Below are 19,122 nucleotides of genomic sequence, written 5' to 3'. Positions count from 1 at the left end.
ATTTATGGCTGTAGGAAGCACTTGTCAAATAAAAATAAGAAAGATTGGTAAAGAAGGTAGAACACCGAGAAACAGCAAGGAGAGACGCCGACAATAATATTACATTTTGGGACAGCTTATGAAACATTTGAGGCTAATAATATTGAAGTCAGCAAAAAAAGCTGGTGTACATCAGTATTCACACATAATACAGATAGGTGCTATACAGAATTACTCAGTGTTGACGCAATACGATAGTAGCCGCTTTACTAAGATCTACCATTATCATTATTGTTTGCATGGAAGACTGCAGTGCCGGACAGTCATGTGAAATACTAGTCAAGCAGGCTCTTGGGCGGTCATGCAACATGTTACTTAGTTTCATATGACTCACGCCTACCGGGTGGTTATTATAATATTGGGTCATATTTCCCCATCAGACTCTCCATAATGTTATAATAGTATACTACAGTTTACAACGTCAATTGCCTGCACTGCAACCCACAGTTCTTCATTTATTGCCCGTTTTAATGTTTTGTCTATATATTGTTTTCACAAACTACTATTTGCTGTGCAAAGTTTTTGTTAATGCATAATATTTAAGTCTCATTTTGAGATTTCACATTCTGTCCCATTTGCAACAATGTCACTATGCACTTTTGTTATGTTCATGTTCTGCTCTTTGATTTCTCAGTCTGTTTTTGGTTTTTGTATGCAAAACTTAATAACAAATTACTCAACTTAAATACAAGTCAAGTATAAAACAGAACAGGTTGACGAAGGATGGACAGATGTGAGACAAAGGATATAGAGATATCTGCCCATGACAGTCTAGTGTGATTTTAAAACAATTAAAACTTTGTACTGACATTTTAAACACAACTTCTGATTTTTAAATTTACAATAAGCTATGGTAACCTGTGTATGTCAACATATAAACATACTTCAATAGCTGGATAAAGATAGTGTGGCCAATCTACATGGAAGCATGGCTGCAGTTACCTGGGGGTATAACAGGCAGATCGGGAGTGTGGATACATGGATCATGAGTGTGGACTGGATAAATCAGAAGTGAATGTTTGGAATTGGCTGCATAGAGTTGCCAAAATACTACAATAGGCATAAGAAGGAATAAGTCCCAGACAGTGATGCTCATACTTCTGCAGTTGGGACACAGTGTCATTGTGGCCTTACTCTGGGACCCCAAAAGCAGAGGTCACCTATAGAAAAGATTGCCTATCTTAATAGTAGGACCCCAACTTCATGCCCAGAGCCACAGTTTGCACCCATATGGTGTTTGTGACAGCTCCCATTCCACTTACTTGAGTTCCTTTTTAATTTCTTCATAGTCAGCCTGCACTTTCAGTTTTTCTTCAAGTTGCTGCAAAATGTTAAAAAACAGGTTTGTTTTATTGACAAAAAATAAAATTTATATATACATATTTATTTTAAAGAAGGTTTACTTAGCCTGTTCTACTTAAAAATTGAATAAACTATCCTTTGCCCAAATTTTAACAAACAACCCCCCCCCCCCCCCCATCCCCAAAATGCCTTAAATATTTTCACTCAGATATAACCTCACTGTCAGTAATCATGTCTGTTACAGTGGTCAGATATGTGCACAGAGGTTGCTGGACACGATCATTGGTTCAAGGTATTTAGTACTTTTCCACCGTTGTATTAGTCATTGAAGATAGTGCCATATATTTGGCAGGTTGCAAATGACACTAGGTAATGTAGTTTACAGGTACTAGCCAGATTTTATATGATACACAGAGAAACCAATACATAGGGGTCAATATTAGTAGCCATGATGTGGGTGTGTTCCACTGCAGTGGTGTAGTAATGTCAACAACGGACCCAGAAACTCGCCCCAGACTTGCCGATATTTGTACGCAGCCCTCCTAGTCCAGAGACATAGTAAATGATGTGTATAGCTTACTTACTCGCGCTGCAGGGGACATTGTGGCTAATAGGATTGCCATAGTTTACTTAGCAATAGGTATGTTGAAATCATATATTATTAGGAATTCCATCTCATCATGTATTGGCTTAAAATAAACACAATGTATTATCTGCTTTTTACTCCCAACAATGTTTGTAAAATTAACACCATGGATATCGAGGTCTCACGGAGCACTGATATAAGTGGCAGACTGTATTGTGGTTCAGCAATACATAGCAGGTACTGTGCATCTAAGGCCTATGCAGTGCTGGGGAAATGATACATCCTATCTGACACCAGTTCACCTCATCTTATGGGTTCAGTCTAGATGGAGGCAGATATTCAAACATTACACAAAGTGAGAACAAAGCAAAAAGCATTCTAAGATCATGCTTATGAGCCCAGATAATTATTAACATTATTGCTGTATTCAAAATATCCATATTAGTGGTCTGTCATCTAGAAACATATTTAATTAGGAACTGTGTATCTGCAGGTGTCCAGCACCATTAGTATGATAGATTAATAATCATACGATACAATGTTACTATGATATACAGCACAAGGGATTACAAACAAATGTCACAGTGACTTCCATGTAATAGTTGTTCCTTTGGTTTTAAAAGTGCTAGTAACGGCCTACAGCCGGGACCCATTCACCTGCATAGTTGTATAGAGTCAAACAGAAAGAAACGTGATTGTCCTTTAATCTGCAGAGGACAATATGGGATTCTTCATCAACAAATGCCTACAAAATATATGTCTACATATCAAAACCTGACTGTATATATTTTATGTAATGTGTATAATTAACAGAGCCCTTTATAGACATCACCTTATTACATACTTGCCTACTCTCCAGGAACCTGCGGGAGACTCCCAATTTTCGGGTAGTCCGCCGCTCCCCAGGAAGAGTAGTGAAGGGGGCAGAATGGAGAGAATAATACCGGCAATCCGCATACCCTGAGGAGTCGTGGCCTAGTGACGCAATTCTATGATAATTACATCATTTTGGTCCCGCCCCCTATTCAAATATGTACAATCCGCTACATTTTGTCGCTATGGGATGGGGCCTAATGATGTAACTGTCCAATCCCGTCCCTATCACGGTCACCTGCATCTCCGCTGCGGGCTTCACCCGGTAAGGAATCCGCAAAGGTAGTCAAGTATGCATTATTATATGGTGCAGCGGTTTCCCATTTGTGGGGCAGACTCTGAGTCAGAAGCAAAGCAAAATAACTTTAAGCAAATAGCTTTGCACCTGGACAAACCATGTTGCAATGTAAGGGTTTTGCGTGTAGGGTAAATACTGTCTGCTTTTGCATGAAGCCCACAAATGCTGGACAGCTTTACTATTATTCTACAATTTAGAATTCAGTTTAACCCCACTCAAATATACATTTCTCTAAACACGTTACATCTGCCCGACCTGCAGTGCAATATGGTTTTGAAAGATACAGTAAAAAGTAACTTGTTTGTTTGCGCTTTGCTCTGAATCAGAATCCACCTCTAACATCCAAGGTTATAGTTCTCAACTAACATTTAATAATGGAGCATATTTAGTTATGCGTGTAAATACTTACTTAAAATACACTGAAAACTAGGTCTTACTTTTATGAAGATATTTTTAGTCTAAGGCTCAGTTACTGTAGCAGCATGTTAACAGGGCATGCTGGGACTACTAGTAGTACTACACTAGCAAAATAGTCTCAGGATTCCTACCCTGGTCTACAGTGATAAGACATATATTCAATTTATTAATCATTCTCTATGTCAGCAAGGAACAGGGGTGTTCATTCATGTATGTACGTATTACACTTAAACCCTAATGGAGAACCTGCTTTTGCTGTAGTTTTGAAATCATCCTCATTATACTGATATAATGCTGCCCTGGCACTTGTGTTCCGGCAGTCATGTTATAATGTTGTGGCAGCAATTTATTTTCATGTTCAGAACACAAGACAAATTTGTGGTGACATCATCTATCAGAGGATGTGGACGTATGCAAATCTGGGGCCAGCGATGCATGTCGTACAGAATAAAAGGCTCTGATCAGGAGGTTTTGCATTTGTGCGTGCATCCAGAAAACAGCCTCTATTAGAGACGTCTCATTGAGCACAATTTCATGACGCCTAGAATTATCTGGGATGCATTTAAAAATGCACAATACCCTGCAACAATGTCTTTTGCAGGGCTCTAGAGTTAAAAGACAATTTTCTACATGTTGCACTGGCAGGAGAAAGGTTGATAAAAGCATCAAGTTTCTACTATGGTGATTAATATTCGTTATTCCACATCATCCAGATTGCTGTAAATACTGACCCATAGGACCTACAGTATATGATTTGTAACCTTAAACTTCTCTTACAGATGTGTCCTCATATCTTTGCTCCGTGCGCTACAAGTCGCGTTACACATAACCCGAGTGTCGTGTGACTCGATAGCAATGATCATCTTTTTTTTTAGTGAAAATGCATCTTAGATGCAAATCAATGTAATAGGACGCACAAGCAGCTTCTGTTGATTAAAATGATATGCGGCAAGCCTATATTCTGTGTGTGACTGCAGCTGTATATGCATACAAAATGCCAAGGAAAACACTAACGTTGTATTCAGATGCAGGTAAAGCTGCAATTCCACACATAATATAGGCATGCTGCATATCATTTTAATCAACAGAAGCTGCTCGTGCGTCCTATTACATTACTTTGTGTCTAAGAAGCATTTTTTGTGGGAAAAGGGCTAAAACAGACGCTCAGCTCTATTTAGTCCAGCAACGGCATGGAGCCACTTCAAGGGCTGTTTAGTGTGACTGCAGCAAGAGGACACATCTGTATATTTGTTACAAACCACTTATGTGATCATGTATCAGAGTTATTAGATAGATGATCCAGGTGAATCATTTATTTGCTTGCAAGTGTCCTCCTGCAACTTGTACTAATGCTTTTATATCAACAAGGAATTTGGGATATAGTACCACTGCGCTGTCACCCTTCCGTGGATACAACTTTATGCAGGGAGCAGATTTATTTTGTTTCCAAGGATAATAAAAAAACAAAAAAACTCCTCTCCTTGATATAAAAACATGACTGAAAATGTCATAGGTCAGCTACAGTAGTAAGACCAAGCAATGTTTAGAAGGAAAGCATGGAGAAACCAATAAATGTTAAGTCATATGAATCTGAAAAGCCCATTTAATGCACTGTATAATGTACCTATCCTAGAAATGAACCGTTACTGATTAAAGAGCATATAACACAATACATACTAGTTACAATTATGTCTAAACTATTCATAACCATTTTAACTAATAAGTATCTATGTGACTGAAATTAATAAAAAAAAATAAAACAACAAAGTAAAACTTTTTGTATCACACCACCTTGAAGTTATACAGTAGTCTGCGATAGGTACACACCATATAAAAAGATACAATTGGCCACAGGACCTATGCAATGCAGGGTTCAAGTGTGACTGAATTCCAAAAGACCAGGAAGAGAGATACAAGAGCGTGCAGTTCAGACCCAAAATTAGGGCCCGGAGCTTCAACGTTACACTGCTGGTGAGGAAAATGACTTACTACAATACAAGGGCACCTACTTTAAGAGTGCTGCTCTTGGTGTTTAGCTGCTGCTCAAGCTGAGAGATCTGAGTGGCTGAGTTTTCACGGAGCTTGGTAAGACTGGCCTGTAATCTCTGTACGTCCTCCACTAGCTGGGCAATTTCTCGCTCCTTTGCAGTAAGTTCAACTTCCATGCTGGAGTGTGTCATCATCCCTTCTGCCGTCTGCTCCTGTATGAAGACACAGATACAGGAAGGGTCACACATTATATTTAATTACATTTATGGTGCAAAATAAGCTCTAGGTTCACAATGCTACAGTATAAATAAGGCGACATGCAGACATCAAATACATTTGCTTTAAAAAAAAACACTTCCAGCTTATTTAATAAACAAATTCTATATAATACAATGCTAACATTGCTCCTCACCTCTATGGGGGGAACTTAAATGTTTTGGCTGGCGGCCACTAGATGATGCCCGACGGAGCAATTCAAGTGTTGCTCGATTAGGACACAATCTTATAAGTGAATTATTTCATGACATAAAGGATTTCAACATGAGGATGAAACCATACTAACTGCATTGCCTGCATAGTATTTCCAAAAATTATTATATATATATTTTTTTTGTACATAGCAGTAAGTGTGTTATTAATAAAAAGTAACACAAAGCCAGGTGCCTGCAATATGGTAATGAACTGGAACATCATCAGTCATGGATCCAATAACTAATCTGCCTAGCTGTAAATCATATTCAACTCTCAGATAAGTGATTAATTTATATTGAGAGAGTAAAAGGAGAAATCACTTCAGCTTTTAACGACTGCACAAACTGTTCTTTAAGTCGCCAATTATATCATACAACTTTTTGAGAAGCCATCTTGTATCATTATTATATGTAAAATAATAATTATTGGCAAATTTATATGTTAATTATTTTTTTTCTTTTTAAATAATGGATGTCTGCTGCTAGGTCACAAATGTGTAATCACGTCAGACAAATTTGTCAGGTGTTATACAGTGTATTGCCAGAAAAACGATTGCTCTGAACAACCAACATCTTTTCAGAAGATAATGGACATCAGAGTGTGCTATGTGTGTGGTCATCAACCTGCATTGGAGGGATCAGAAGCAGGAAGGGCATAATACATACTACTGTATATACTTAGAAGAAAGGATCAGAAGCAGGAAGGGCATAATACATACTACTGTATATACTTAGAAGGAAGGATCAGGGAGCAGGAAGGGCATAATAAATACTATGGACCCTAATAGCAGAATTTGCTAATGGTTGTAATCACACGCTGGGGGCGCCCAGCACAGGGCAAGGCTGCCCAGCAAAGTCAAGTCCCTCCCAGCGCTGTGATCCCAATTAGATTGCGATCGCTGTACAGGGAATAGTGGATGCCCCTCTGCATACGCAGCTATACCGCTGCCATCTTTTTAATCGGATCGGCTGCGTGTGAAGTGGGTGATATGTAGGAGGGTGACCTGACCTTCCGGGTGTCTGCGGTGAATCCCTAAAATTTTTAAAATTCCCGGACGGCCCTGTAGAGTGACCAACTTTTCTCCAACTCTCCAAACTTCCAACCGTCCAACTTGTATGTCCAACTAAAACAGTGCTCCACACATCTAACCAACTTTTCATCAGTGCTCCACACATCTAACCAACTTTTCATCAGTGCTCCACACATCTAACCAACTTTTCATCAGTGCTCCACACATCTAACCAACTTTTCATCAGTGCTCCACAAATCTAACCAACTTTTCATCAGTGCTCCACACATCTAACCAACTTTTCATCAGTGCTCCACACATCTAACCAACTTTTCATCAGACCAACCAACCTGCCAACTTCTCTCTAACTTGTGATGTCACCGAAGTAGGCGGACAGTGTCTTTGTGAACATTGGTGTGCTGCATACCCCTATGCACCTGTTCCATCACTTGTACATATACCCCTATGCACCTGCCTTACACATGGCACAGGGGGTTTCAGCATGGCTTGCGGGTGCCAGGAGGGGATGGCTCTGTGGATTTGGGGTGCCAGGATACAGGAGCACTGGAGTGGGGGCTTACTGCCCACATATTAAGTGTGTTAGGGGCAATAGCTGACCACCTAACCTCATGTCTCTCTCTTTCCCACATCCCCACGTCTCTCGTTATCTCTCCCCCCCCCCCCCACTTCTCTCACTCTCCCACATCTCACTCTCTCACACCCTTGCATATCTTAAGTGTGTGAGGGACAACAGCTGACCACCTAACAATGTGTGTATGTGTGTGTGTTAGGCGGGAAATGGCTGGGCTTGTGGGTGCCATGGTAGATCGTGGTGAGGGATGCAATAGTACTGGAGGGGAGCTTACTGCCCACAGGTTGCCAAGCATTGTACCAAACACCGGACTGGTGCACACATGATTCTAATTATTTACACAGATATACCTCAGCACTGTATGATAATGCGTGTGCAGTGCTGTGTACATACAGTGACTGCACACACAACATACAGACAAGCTACATGTACACGCGGAGTACATAAAGCATTTTAATTTGCTGTGTAAGAATGGTGTGTGCCGCAGTACCACTGCTGCTGAGGTAACAGGGGCAGCCTGGCAGCAGTGATGTACTGCCGCAGCTGCCCTTGGTCCTGCTCCCGCTCCACCACTGCCACTGCTGGGGGTCCCGTGGGAGAGGGGCAGCATGTCAGCAGTGAAGTACTGCCGCCGCTGCTAATGGTTCTCCTCCAGCCACCGATGCCAGAGCTGCCCTTGATATTCCTCCCACCTCCCGCTCTGCTGCCGGGTGACAGGGGTCCCGGTGTGACAGGGGCAGCAGAGAAGTACTGAACCTGCTGCCCCTGGTTCCCCGCCAGCCATCGCTGCTGCCCCTGAAATTCCTCCCTCCTCCCGCTCCGCTGCCGGGTTACAGGGGTCCCGGCTCCTGCTGACCTCCTCTGCTGACAGGGGTCTTGGTGTGACATGGGCAGCCTGGCAACAGTGAAGTACTGTCACCGCTGCCCTTGGTTCTCCGCCAGCTGTTGCCGCAACTACAGGGATTACAATACAGGGGCAGCTCAGCAGCAGTAATATACTGCTGCAGCTGCCCCATAACCTCCTCCCGGCTCCCGGGGACTATGAGCTGACAGGTCAACATGCAGTGATGGTGAAAGAAGTAGGCGGACACTGCTGGCCAGTGTCCGCCTGCTTATCGTTCAGTGGGGGGGGGGGGGGGGGGGGGTTTAGTTGGGACGGACGAACGATTAGTTGGACAGACCGTTTCTGAACGTTCTTCAGCGTGTGGGAGCAAACGGCTGATGATCGTCTGCTCCCACACACTGCCAGATTATCGTTCCAACCAGCCAACTGGCTGGTTGGAACAATATCGTCCTGATATATGGCTAGCTTAAGTATGGATAACCTTTATATTTGCACATATTAACTTAATGCCAAAAAATCCACAGTGATGCAGTTCGCCTTTAAGAAGTCATGTTTAAATTATCTGTTCCCCATTCATAAAAATATTTTGTATGAAGGAAGGATACAGTGTATCTAAAGGAAAACTCATATGTAAGCACATGTATGTAACGCTCATCAAGGTCAACGGGGAAGTCATCAGTCTACCACAGGCATTCCCAGCCGTGGTTCTCAAGGCACACTAACAGTGCAGGTTTTAGTGATATACAGGCTTCAGCATAGATGGTTAAAATAAGAATTTACTTACCGATAATTCTATTTCTCGGAGTCCGTAGTGGATGCTGGGGTTCCTGAAAGGACCATGGGGAATAGCGGCTCCGCAGGAGACAGGGCACAAAAAAGTAAAGCTTTACTAGGTCAGGTGGTGTGCACTGGCTCCTCCCCCTATGACCCTCCTCCAGACTCCAGTTAGGTACTGTGCCCGGACGAGCATACACAATAAGGGAGGCATTTTGAATCCCGGGTAAGACTCATACCAGCCACACCAATCACACCGTACAACTTGTGATCTAAACCCAGTTAACAGTATGACAACAGAAAGGGCCTCTTAAAGATGGCTCCTTAACAATAACCCGAATTAGTTAACAATAACTATGTACAAGTATTGCAGATAATCCGCACTTGGGATGGGCGCCCAGCATCCACTACGGACTCCGAGAAATAGAATTATCGGTAAGTAAATTCTTATTTTCTCTATCGTCCTAAGTGGATGCTGGGGTTCCTGAAAGGACCATGGGGATTATACCAAAGCTCCCAAACGGGCGGGAGAGTGCGGATGACTCTGCAGCACCGAATGAGAGAACTCCAGGTCCTCCTTTGCCAGGGTATCAAATTTGTAAAATTTTACAAACGTGTTCTCCCCCGACCACGTAGCTGCTCGGCAGAGTTGTAATGCCGAGACCCCTCGGGCAGCCGCCCAAGATGAGCCCACCTTCCTTGTGGAGTGGGCTTTTACAGTTTTAGGCTGTGGCAGGCCTGCCACAGAATGTGCAAGTTGAATTGTGTTACAAATCCAACGAGCAATCGACTGCTTAGAAGCAGGTGCGCCCAACTTGTTGGGTGCATACAATATAAACAGCGAGTCAGATTTTCTGACTCCAGCCGTCCTTGCAATGTATATTTTTAAGGCTCTGACAACGTCCAACAACTTGGAGTCCTCCAAGTCGCTAGTGGCCGCAGGCACCACAATAGGTTGGTTCAGATGAAATGCTGATACCACTTTAGGGAGAAAATGCGGACGAGTCCGCAGTTCTGCCCTATCCGAATGGAAGATTAGATAAGGACTTTTATAAGATAAAGCCGCCAATTCAGATACTCTCCTGGCAGAGGCCAGGGCTAGTAACATAGTCACTTTCAATGTGAGATATTTCAAATCCACCTTTTTCAATGGTTCAAACCAATGGGATTTGAGGAAATCTAAAACTACATTTAGATCCCACGGTGCCACCGGAGGCACCACAGGAGGCTGTATATGCAGTACTCCCTTGACAAAAGTCTGGACCTCAGGGACAGAGGCCAATTCTTTTTGGAAGAATATTGACAGGGCCGAAATTTGAACCTTAATGGATCCCAATTTGAGACCCATAGATAATCCTGATTGCAGGAAATGTAGGAAACGACCCAGTTGGAATTCCTCCGTCGGAACCCTCCGATCCTCGCACCACGCTACATATTTTCGCCAAATGCGGTGATAATGTTTCACGGTGACTTCCTTCCGTGCCTTAATCAAGGTAGGAATGACTTCTTCTGGAATGCCTTTCCCTTTTAGGATCTGGCGTTCAACCGCCATGCCGTCAAACGCAGCCGCGGTAAGTCTTGAAAAAGACAGGGACCCTGCTGTAGCAGGTCCCTTCTCAGAGGTAGAGGCCACGGTTCGTCCGTGAGCATCTCTTGAAGTTCCGGATACCAAGTCCTTCTCGGCCAATCCGGAACCACTAGTATTGTTCTTACTCTTCTTTGCCGTATGATCTTCAATACCTTTGGTATGAGCGGCAGAGGAGGAAACACATACACTGACTGGTACACCCAAGGAGTTACCAGTGCGTCCACAGCTATTGCCTGTGGATCTCTTGACCTGGCGCAATATTTGTCCAGTTTCTTGTTGAGGCGAGACGCCATCATGTCTACAATTGGTCTTTCCCAACGGTCTATTAACATGTTGAAGACTTCTGGATGTAGACCCCACTCTCCCGGATGAAGATCGTGTCTGCTGAGGAAGTCTGCTTCCCAGTTGTCCACGCCCGGGATGAACACTGCTGACAGTGCTATCACGTGATTCTCCGCCCAGCGAAGAATCTTGGCAGCTTCTGCCATTGCACTCCTGCTTCTTGTGCCGCCCTGCCTGTTTACATGGGCGACCGCCGTGATGTTGTCCGACTGAATCAACACCGGCTTTCCTTGCAGGAGAAGTTCCGCCTGGCTTAGAGCATTGTAGATTGCTCTTAGTTCCAGAATGTTTATGTGAAGAGACTTTTCCAGACTCGTCCATACTCCCTGGAAGTTTCTTCCTTGTGTGACTGCTCCCCAGCCTCTCAGGCTGGCGTCCGTGGTCACCAGGATCCAATCCTGAATGCCGAATCTGCGGCCTTCTAATAGGTGAGCCTTCTGCAACCACCACAGAAGTGACACCCTTGTCTTTGGTGACAGGGTTATTCGCAGGTGCATCTGCAGATGCGACCCTGACCATTTGTCCAACAGATCCCTTTGGAATATTCTTGCATGGAATCTGCCGAATGGAATTGCTTCGTAAGAAGCCACCATTTTTCCCAGGACTCTTGTGCATTGATGTACTGACACTTTTCCTGGTTTTAGGAGGTTCCTGACCAGATCGGATAACTCCTTGGCTTTTTCCTCTGGAAGGAAAACCTTTTTCTGAACCGTGTCCAGAATCATTCCTAGGAACAGCAGACGAGTTGTCGGGATTAAATGGGATTTTGGAATATTCAGAATCCACCCGTGTTGTCTTAGCACCTCTTGAGATAGTGCTAAAGCTGTCTCCAGCTGTTCTCTGGACCTTGCCCTTATTAGGAGATCGTCCAAGTATGGGATAACTAATACGCCTTTTCTTCGAAGAAGAATCATCATCTCGGCCATTACCTTGGTAAAGACCCGAGGCGCCGTGGACAATCCGAACGGCAGCGTCTGAAACTGATAGTGACAGTTTTGAACAATGAACCTGAGGTACCCCTGGTGTGCGGGGTAAATCGGAACGTGTAGATACGCATCCTTGATGTCCCAGGATACCATAAAGTCCCCTTCTTCCAGGTTCGCTATCACTGCTCTGAGTGACTCCATCTTGAACTTGAACTTTTTTATGTAGAGGTTCAAGGACTTCAGATTTAGAATAGGCCTTACCGAGCCATCCGGCTTCGGTACCACAAATAGAGTGGAATAATACCCCTTTCCTTGTTGTAATAGGGGTACTTTGACTATCACCTGCTGAGCGTACAGCTTGTGAATGGCTTCCAACACCCTCTCCCTTTCGGAAGAGACGGTTGGTAAGGCAGACTTCAGGAAACGATGAGGAGGATCCGTCTCTAATTCCAACCTGTACCCCTGAGATATTATCTGCAGGATCCAGGGGTCTACCTGCGAGTGAGCCCACTGCGCGCTGTAATTTTTGAGACGGCCCCCCACTGTCCCCGAGTCCGCTTGAGAGGCCCCAGCGTCATGCTGAGGTTTTTGCAGGAGCCGGGGAGGGCTTCTGTTCCTGGGAAGGATCTGCCTGTTGGTGTCTCTTCCCTCTTCCTCTGCCTCGTGGCAGGTACGACAAGCCCTTTGCTCTCTTATTTTTGTAGGAGCGAAAAGGCTGCGGTTGAAAGGTCGGTGCCTTTCTCTGTTGGGGAGTGACTTGAGGTAAAAAAGTGGATTTCCCGGCAGTAGCCGTGGCCACCAAGTCTGATAGACCAACTCCAAATAACTCCTCCCCTTTATACGGCAAAACCTCCATGTGACGTTTTGAATCCGCATCGCCTGTCCACTGTCGTGTCCATAAGGCTCTTCTGGCTGAAATGGACATAGCACTCACCCGAGATGCCAGTGTGCAAATATCCCTCTGTGCATCACGCATATAGATAAATGCATCCTTTATTTGTTCTAACGACAGTAAAACATTGTCCCTATCTAGGGTATCAATATTTTCAATCAGGGATTCTGACCAAACTACTCCAGCACTGCACATCCAGGCAGTTGCTATAGCTGGTCGTAGTATAACACCTGCATGTGTGTATATATTCTTTTGAATAACTTCCATCTTTCTATCTGATGGATCCTTAAGTGCGGCCGTCTCAGGAGAGGGTAACGCCACTTGTTTGGATAAGCGTGTGAGCGCCTTGTCCACCTTAGGGGGTGTTTCCCAGCGCGCCCTAACCTCTGGCGGGAAAGGGTATAATGCCAATAACTTTTTTGAAATTATCAACTTTTTATCAGGAGCAACCCACGCTTCATCACACACGTCATTTAATTCTTCTGATTCAGGAAAAACTGTTTGTAGTTTTTTCACACCATACATAATACCCTGTTTTACGGTATCTGTAGTATCAGCTAAATGTAACGTCTCCTTCATTGCCAAAATCATATAACGTGTGGCCCTACTGGAAAATACGTTTGAATTTCTACCGTCGTCACTGGAATCAGTGCCCGTGTCTGGGTCTGTGTCGACCGACTGAGGCAAAGGGCGTTTTACAGCCCCTGACGGTGTTTGAGGCGCCTGGACAGGCATTAATTGATTGTCCGGCCGCCTCATGTCCTCAACTGACTGTTTAAGGGAAGATAAACCATCACGTAATTCCACAAATAAAGGCATCCATTCTGGTGTCGACCCCCTGGGGGGTGACATCTGCATATTTGGCAATTGCTCCGCCTCCACACCAATATCGTCCTCATACATGTCGACACCACGTACCGACACACACCGCAAACTCACAGGGAATGCTCTAATGAAGACAGGACCCACTAGCCCTTTTGGGGAGACAGAGGGAGAGTCTGCCAGCACACACCACAAAGCGCTATATATACAAGGGATATCCTTATATTAAGTGCTCCCTTATAGCTGCTTTAATATATATATATATATAGCCATTAATGTGCCCCCCCTCTCTGTTTTACCCTGTTTCTGTAGTGCAGTGCAGGGGAGAGACCTGGGAGCCGTTCTGACCAGCGGAGCTGTGACAGAAAATGGCGCCGTGTGCTGAGGAGATAGGCCCCGCCCCTTTTTCGGCGGGTTCTTCTCCCGCTATTTTTCCAGTCAGGCAGGGGTTAAATATCTCCATATAGCCCCTATGGGCTATATGTGAGGTATTTTTAGCCTTGTATAAGGTTTATATTTGCCTCTCAGAGCGCCCCCCCCCAGCGCTCTGCACCCTCAGTGACTGCCCAGTGAAGTGTGCTGAGAGGAAAATGGCGCACAGCTGCAGTGCTGTGCGCTACCTTATGAAGACTGAGGAGTCTTCAGCCGCCGGTTTCCGGACCTCTTCACGCTTCAGCATCTGCAAGGGGGTCGGCGGCGCGGCTCCGGGACCGGACTCCACGGCTGGGCCTGTGTTCGATCCCTCTGGAGCTAATGGTGTCCAGTAGCCAAGCAGCAAATCCACTCTGCATGCAGGTGAGTTTACTACTTTCCCCCTAAGTCCCACGTTGCAGTGATCCTGTTGCCAGCAGGACTCACTGTAAAGAAAAAAACCTAAACTAAACTTTCTCTAAGCAGCTCTTTAGGAGAGCCACCTAGATTGCACCCTTCTCGTTCGGGCACAAAATCTAACTGGAGTCTGGAGGAGGGTCATAGGGGGAGGAGCCAGTGCACACCACCTGACCTAGTAAAGCTTTACTTTTTTGTGCCCTGTCTCCTGCGGAGCCGCTATTCCCCATGGTCCTTTCAGGAACCCCAGCATCCACTTAGGACGATAGAGAAATCAAAATAACTGAGGTACTAATTAAATCACCTGTGCTCAAGCATGGATATCATGGAGGTTGGGAATGCCTGATCTACTAGGAAGGGTACTCACACACAACAATAGAGCCAATGCAAACAGCTCTAGCATCAGACAAGCATATACAGTAGATGTAACACGTTCCTCTGAGTTACACTCCTGAAGCTATCTAGTTTGTACTTTAGTGACTTGTTAACTTTTTTTTTTTTTTAATTAAAGGTCACCTTGATACAGTGGAGGTAGTCCTCAGGGGAATGAACCAAAACAGAGGTTAACTCACAATGACATACACAGAAAGGTCCAAATACAAACTAGAATGCAAATCAGTATTCTGCGGTTCCTGAAATCAGGTCAGCAATCTCGCACACTACTTATTCAGAACAGTAGCACAATGGTTAGCAATGCTGGGATCACGAGTTTGAATCCAACCAGATTCCGATCTGTGTGGAGTTTGTAGGTCTTCCTTTGCGTGGGTTTCCTTCAAGCTCTCTAGTTTGCTCCCACAGACCAAAAACACGCTGGCAAGTTAATTGGCTCCTGACAAATCTGCTGTGTGTGTGTTTAGATTGTAGGCTCCACTGATAAAGAGACTGATGTAAACGATTACATATTGTCTGTTAAAACCTGCGTAATGTGGTGTAGGAACACAAAAAATGAAAATAAATAATTCTACAGAACTGAATAATGGCTTTAACAATTACTAGCACTCAATTTAGTTGACCATTGGTCAGGTACAGTCATTGATCGAACTGTGCTGGAGATCAGAGGGGTGTACGCCGCATCGGTCAGTGCGTTGCTCACCGCGTCAGGCGGCTTCTGCGTCTGCGAGGCATGCTGGAGTGATTTGTTAACTGATGAGAGCTGCTCCTTTAAGGCCTCTGCCTCTCTCTGCGCCACCTCTGCTCTCTGAAGGGAGAAGAGAGAAAAAAAAAAAGGTGAAGAGAGAAATACATTCAATTTAACAACTGACAATTAATCTGAGAACATTCATCAATTCATGCCCGGCTGACTATAATTGATTTTCCTAAACACTCAAGCTAATAAATGTTGGAGGGGGGTGAGGAGGGAAAAGAAGAAAAAAACGTGGAAAGTGATGGATTTTTATTTTAAACAGTACAAGGAAGAAATAATTGAGCGATTATGACAGTAATTTAACGCTAGAAGCAAGGAATCCCCTGCTGCTGTTAATGCTGCAGCCCACTGAATTTATCAGGCTGAATAAATATGAGGAGAAATGGAATCTTTTTTATTTAATTTATTTCTATACTCACGCCGAGAATGATTTCATTTCAGAATTACTTGTGCGAACGACTCGTAGGGAGAGACACAGTGCCAGCCTTTTAATCTGGTCGGGCTGTATTTGACTAATCAGATTGCGATTATGGCAATAGAAGTGTTAAATTTACCAGTGTCAGTGGGTAAAGCAGCCACACTGTAGATGACATTTCAGACGAATTTGTCGATAACGACCAATCGTCAAGACAAATTAGTTTTACCGTCCAGTGTGTACCCACTAGGTCGTTAGCAATGTGCGCTCCTGCGGGTCGCTAGCGACATCCCTGGTCGGCTGTACATGCAGCTCAATCTGGGGATGTCGCTAGCGATACCATGCTGCCAAACGCAGCATGACCCCGTTCCTCCCACCGCCGCCGATCCATCTCTGCCGACATCGACAAGTGTATATGCACTAGCGGATGTTGGCACCTCGCCGGGGCCCGTCGCTAGCGAGCTCGTCGGGTATGCATGGAGGCCTACGGTGATAGGCTATGTTTGCCTTAGCTGCAAAACACTCTGTTCTACCACTAACCAGATAACAAATTCCTATCAAGTCTTATAGACATTATCAAATATAAACTTGTGTACTTCTATATTTTTTCTTGGTACTATCGGTAAGCAAGCACAAGGCTTACATCCTACGCATGCTGTATTTTAATCTTCAGTAATAACACAGATTCCTGGTGGCTGTATATTAATGAATATTAATGCAGCCCATAAAATAAGCGGTGTGTATAAGTGTATAAGTAACAGGTGCCCTGTGCAATAGCGTAGCCTCAATTCTTGTATTCAGCAGGTATTAGAAATTAGGAGGCGCTATGGAATAAGGAAGAAGGCCTTATAAAAAGATTGCATTATAAAATGTGCACTCAGCAACTATAGCCATCGAGACTGATCAGTTTATTGCCTAAGGAAGCCCCTCCACCTTACGCCACCCTGCTAGACACAAGTAGTTCTTTATGTTGACGCGGTTCCAAAAAAGGTTAAAGCATGCAAAGCACCCATTTCGGCAAGTACATGCTCACCAACTTTTCGTTTTTTCCCGACTACATCACGGCTGTGATGCGCAGTAATTCATTCAACCAATGCCCAACCGTTAGCTCTTTTCAGCATGATCTTTCACTCCAAAAATATGTACTTAATCAAAACGTCATGTGCAGGGCTAGCCTGCCAAAAGATCTTAGAACTACAAATCCTTCTTGGACAAAAGCAAGCGTGAGCGTGCCAAAGCAGAGGCAAGTAACTCCAGTCTAGTATATAGTCCAGGACCAATTTCTCAGCATGTTATTATGGTGTGCATTAGAGGGCATTTAACGCTGTGATCATCGTATAATGAAATTTCAGTACTGCTTGCTTCCTCTTTGTCATTATTACAGAATGGATAGAATTCCTTTTTCTAAGCTCACTGAAGTTGATTTTTTTTTTTTTGGGAAGTTATTCAAAAGAAGCCAGCACACATAAAAGGCAGAGAAGGCAGCTGTAACCAAGCGTTTCTGGTGCATGTACAGTAATCTAGCAGGCATTCCGGGTAAAATAAGGATTCTCAACCAAGGTGGCAATCAATCACATGCTGTCGAAAGACTGGAAATTTACCTGATTGGCTCTTTCAAGGTCAGTCGTAATCATCTCAATCTCATCTGCCCTGTGACACGAGAGAAAAGAAGACCCACATAAAGATGGATGGCAAATACAATGTAACAGATACAACTTTAGCTTTTACCCGCTAAAGGGGTTCAGCAACAATACTGCACAATGAAGGCCTAATTCATGCTTGTACGCAACGCCGATGTTCACGCAACTGAGCGATTATCGTCAGACTGCGCATGTGCTGTGATCGCACTGCAATCGTATCTTTGCAATGCCGCTCACAGTGAGTAAAATCACTCGCAGAGTGATTGACAGGAAGGGACCGTTTGGTGGAGTTAATGGGGAGTGGCGACAGAAACGCAGACGTGTCATGGACGTTTTTGGGGCATGTATCTGCCTTCAGCTGCGATCATGTACGTAGGGAAACATGGCGCCAGCGTTGCTACTGCCACGGCTAGTCTGCATGACTACAAACTTACTCGAGGAGTCGATGTTCCTCATGTTGCATATGCATGCGCAGTTGCTGAGGACTTTGCGATGTTTTTTCACTTGCAATGATTAGCAAGTCCGTAGCCTGAAAAATCGCAGCTGGGTAGGCATGTGCGTACAGACATGAATTAGGTCCTTAGCCGACATCCCCAAGATCATAGTCATTTGATAATGAAACAATTAAAGCGTATCAGCCAGAGACTAATGCCAGGAGGGCATTCTGTGGAGCTGTGAGTCTAGGAGACTCTCTGGTGATCTCCGTCGCAGGGTTCCTTGGGAAAAGGCAGAGCACTTACTGTAAGTCTAGGACTAATAAAAATACATTGGAAGAGCTGGAGGGCCTCATTTAGAGCTAGGAGAAAATCCATCTAAACTATACAATTTTGCACCTGGACAAATCATGTCGTGATTCATGTCACACTTGCTGACTTTTATAAAGCCCCCTCCTGAAGAGTTTGATGCATAATACATGATCGAACCCCTTGGAAAGTGGACAGCATGTGGGAGATGGCCATATTTCGGGAGTCTGGGAGAGCCTCCGGATAGTCTGGACTTTGACGGACATTCCGGGAGAGTTAACAAGAATATTTGATTAAAAATGCTATTTATATTTTAGTATACAGGAAAAATGCTGCCAAATTTTTAAAAGAACATAGAAAAGAGATTTTGTCAAGGTGGACACTTGTATCTTCTAGCTGAAGTTCTCTTCATAAAGTACTGAGCTAGAACAAAGCTGCAAACATCTTGGGCAGCGTATTTGCACTCTTTAGTTTGCAACAAAGCATCAGCGTGTATCTGCAACTGTCCTGTAACCCTCAGACGGGATGTAGTTATGTGACTGCCGGTCACAATAGCGGCACCTACATCCCGGACCCTCACTATCCCGA

The 19,122-nt window shown here is 44.2% G+C and overlaps 1 protein-coding gene across 4 annotated transcripts in view; it reads right to left on the bottom strand.

Moving 5' to 3' along the window:
- Positions 1-19,122, bottom strand: part of CUX1 (cut like homeobox 1) — a 622,185-nt gene that overhangs the window by 230,019 nt on the left and 373,044 nt on the right. For all 4 annotated transcript variants that reach the window (XM_063956056.1, XM_063956058.1, XM_063956059.1 and 1 more), the window contains exons 9-12: positions 17,753-17,801; positions 15,686-15,790; positions 5,525-5,716; positions 1,302-1,360 (exon numbers count right to left, since the gene is read on the bottom strand). In XM_063956056.1, the coding sequence (XP_063812126.1) occupies positions 1,302-1,360; positions 5,525-5,716; positions 15,686-15,790; positions 17,753-17,801 (405 nt within the window). The remainder of the gene's footprint in view (positions 1-1,301; positions 1,361-5,524; positions 5,717-15,685; positions 15,791-17,752; positions 17,802-19,122) is intronic.

The sequence above is a fragment of the Pseudophryne corroboree genome, chromosome 2 (genome assembly GCF_028390025.1).
Source record: "Pseudophryne corroboree isolate aPseCor3 chromosome 2, aPseCor3.hap2, whole genome shotgun sequence".
In the NCBI taxonomy this organism is placed as follows: Eukaryota; Metazoa; Chordata; class Amphibia; order Anura; family Myobatrachidae; genus Pseudophryne; species Pseudophryne corroboree.
The sequence above is the reverse complement of the archived record's forward strand: the minus strand, read 5'-3'. Positions and strand labels throughout refer to the sequence as shown.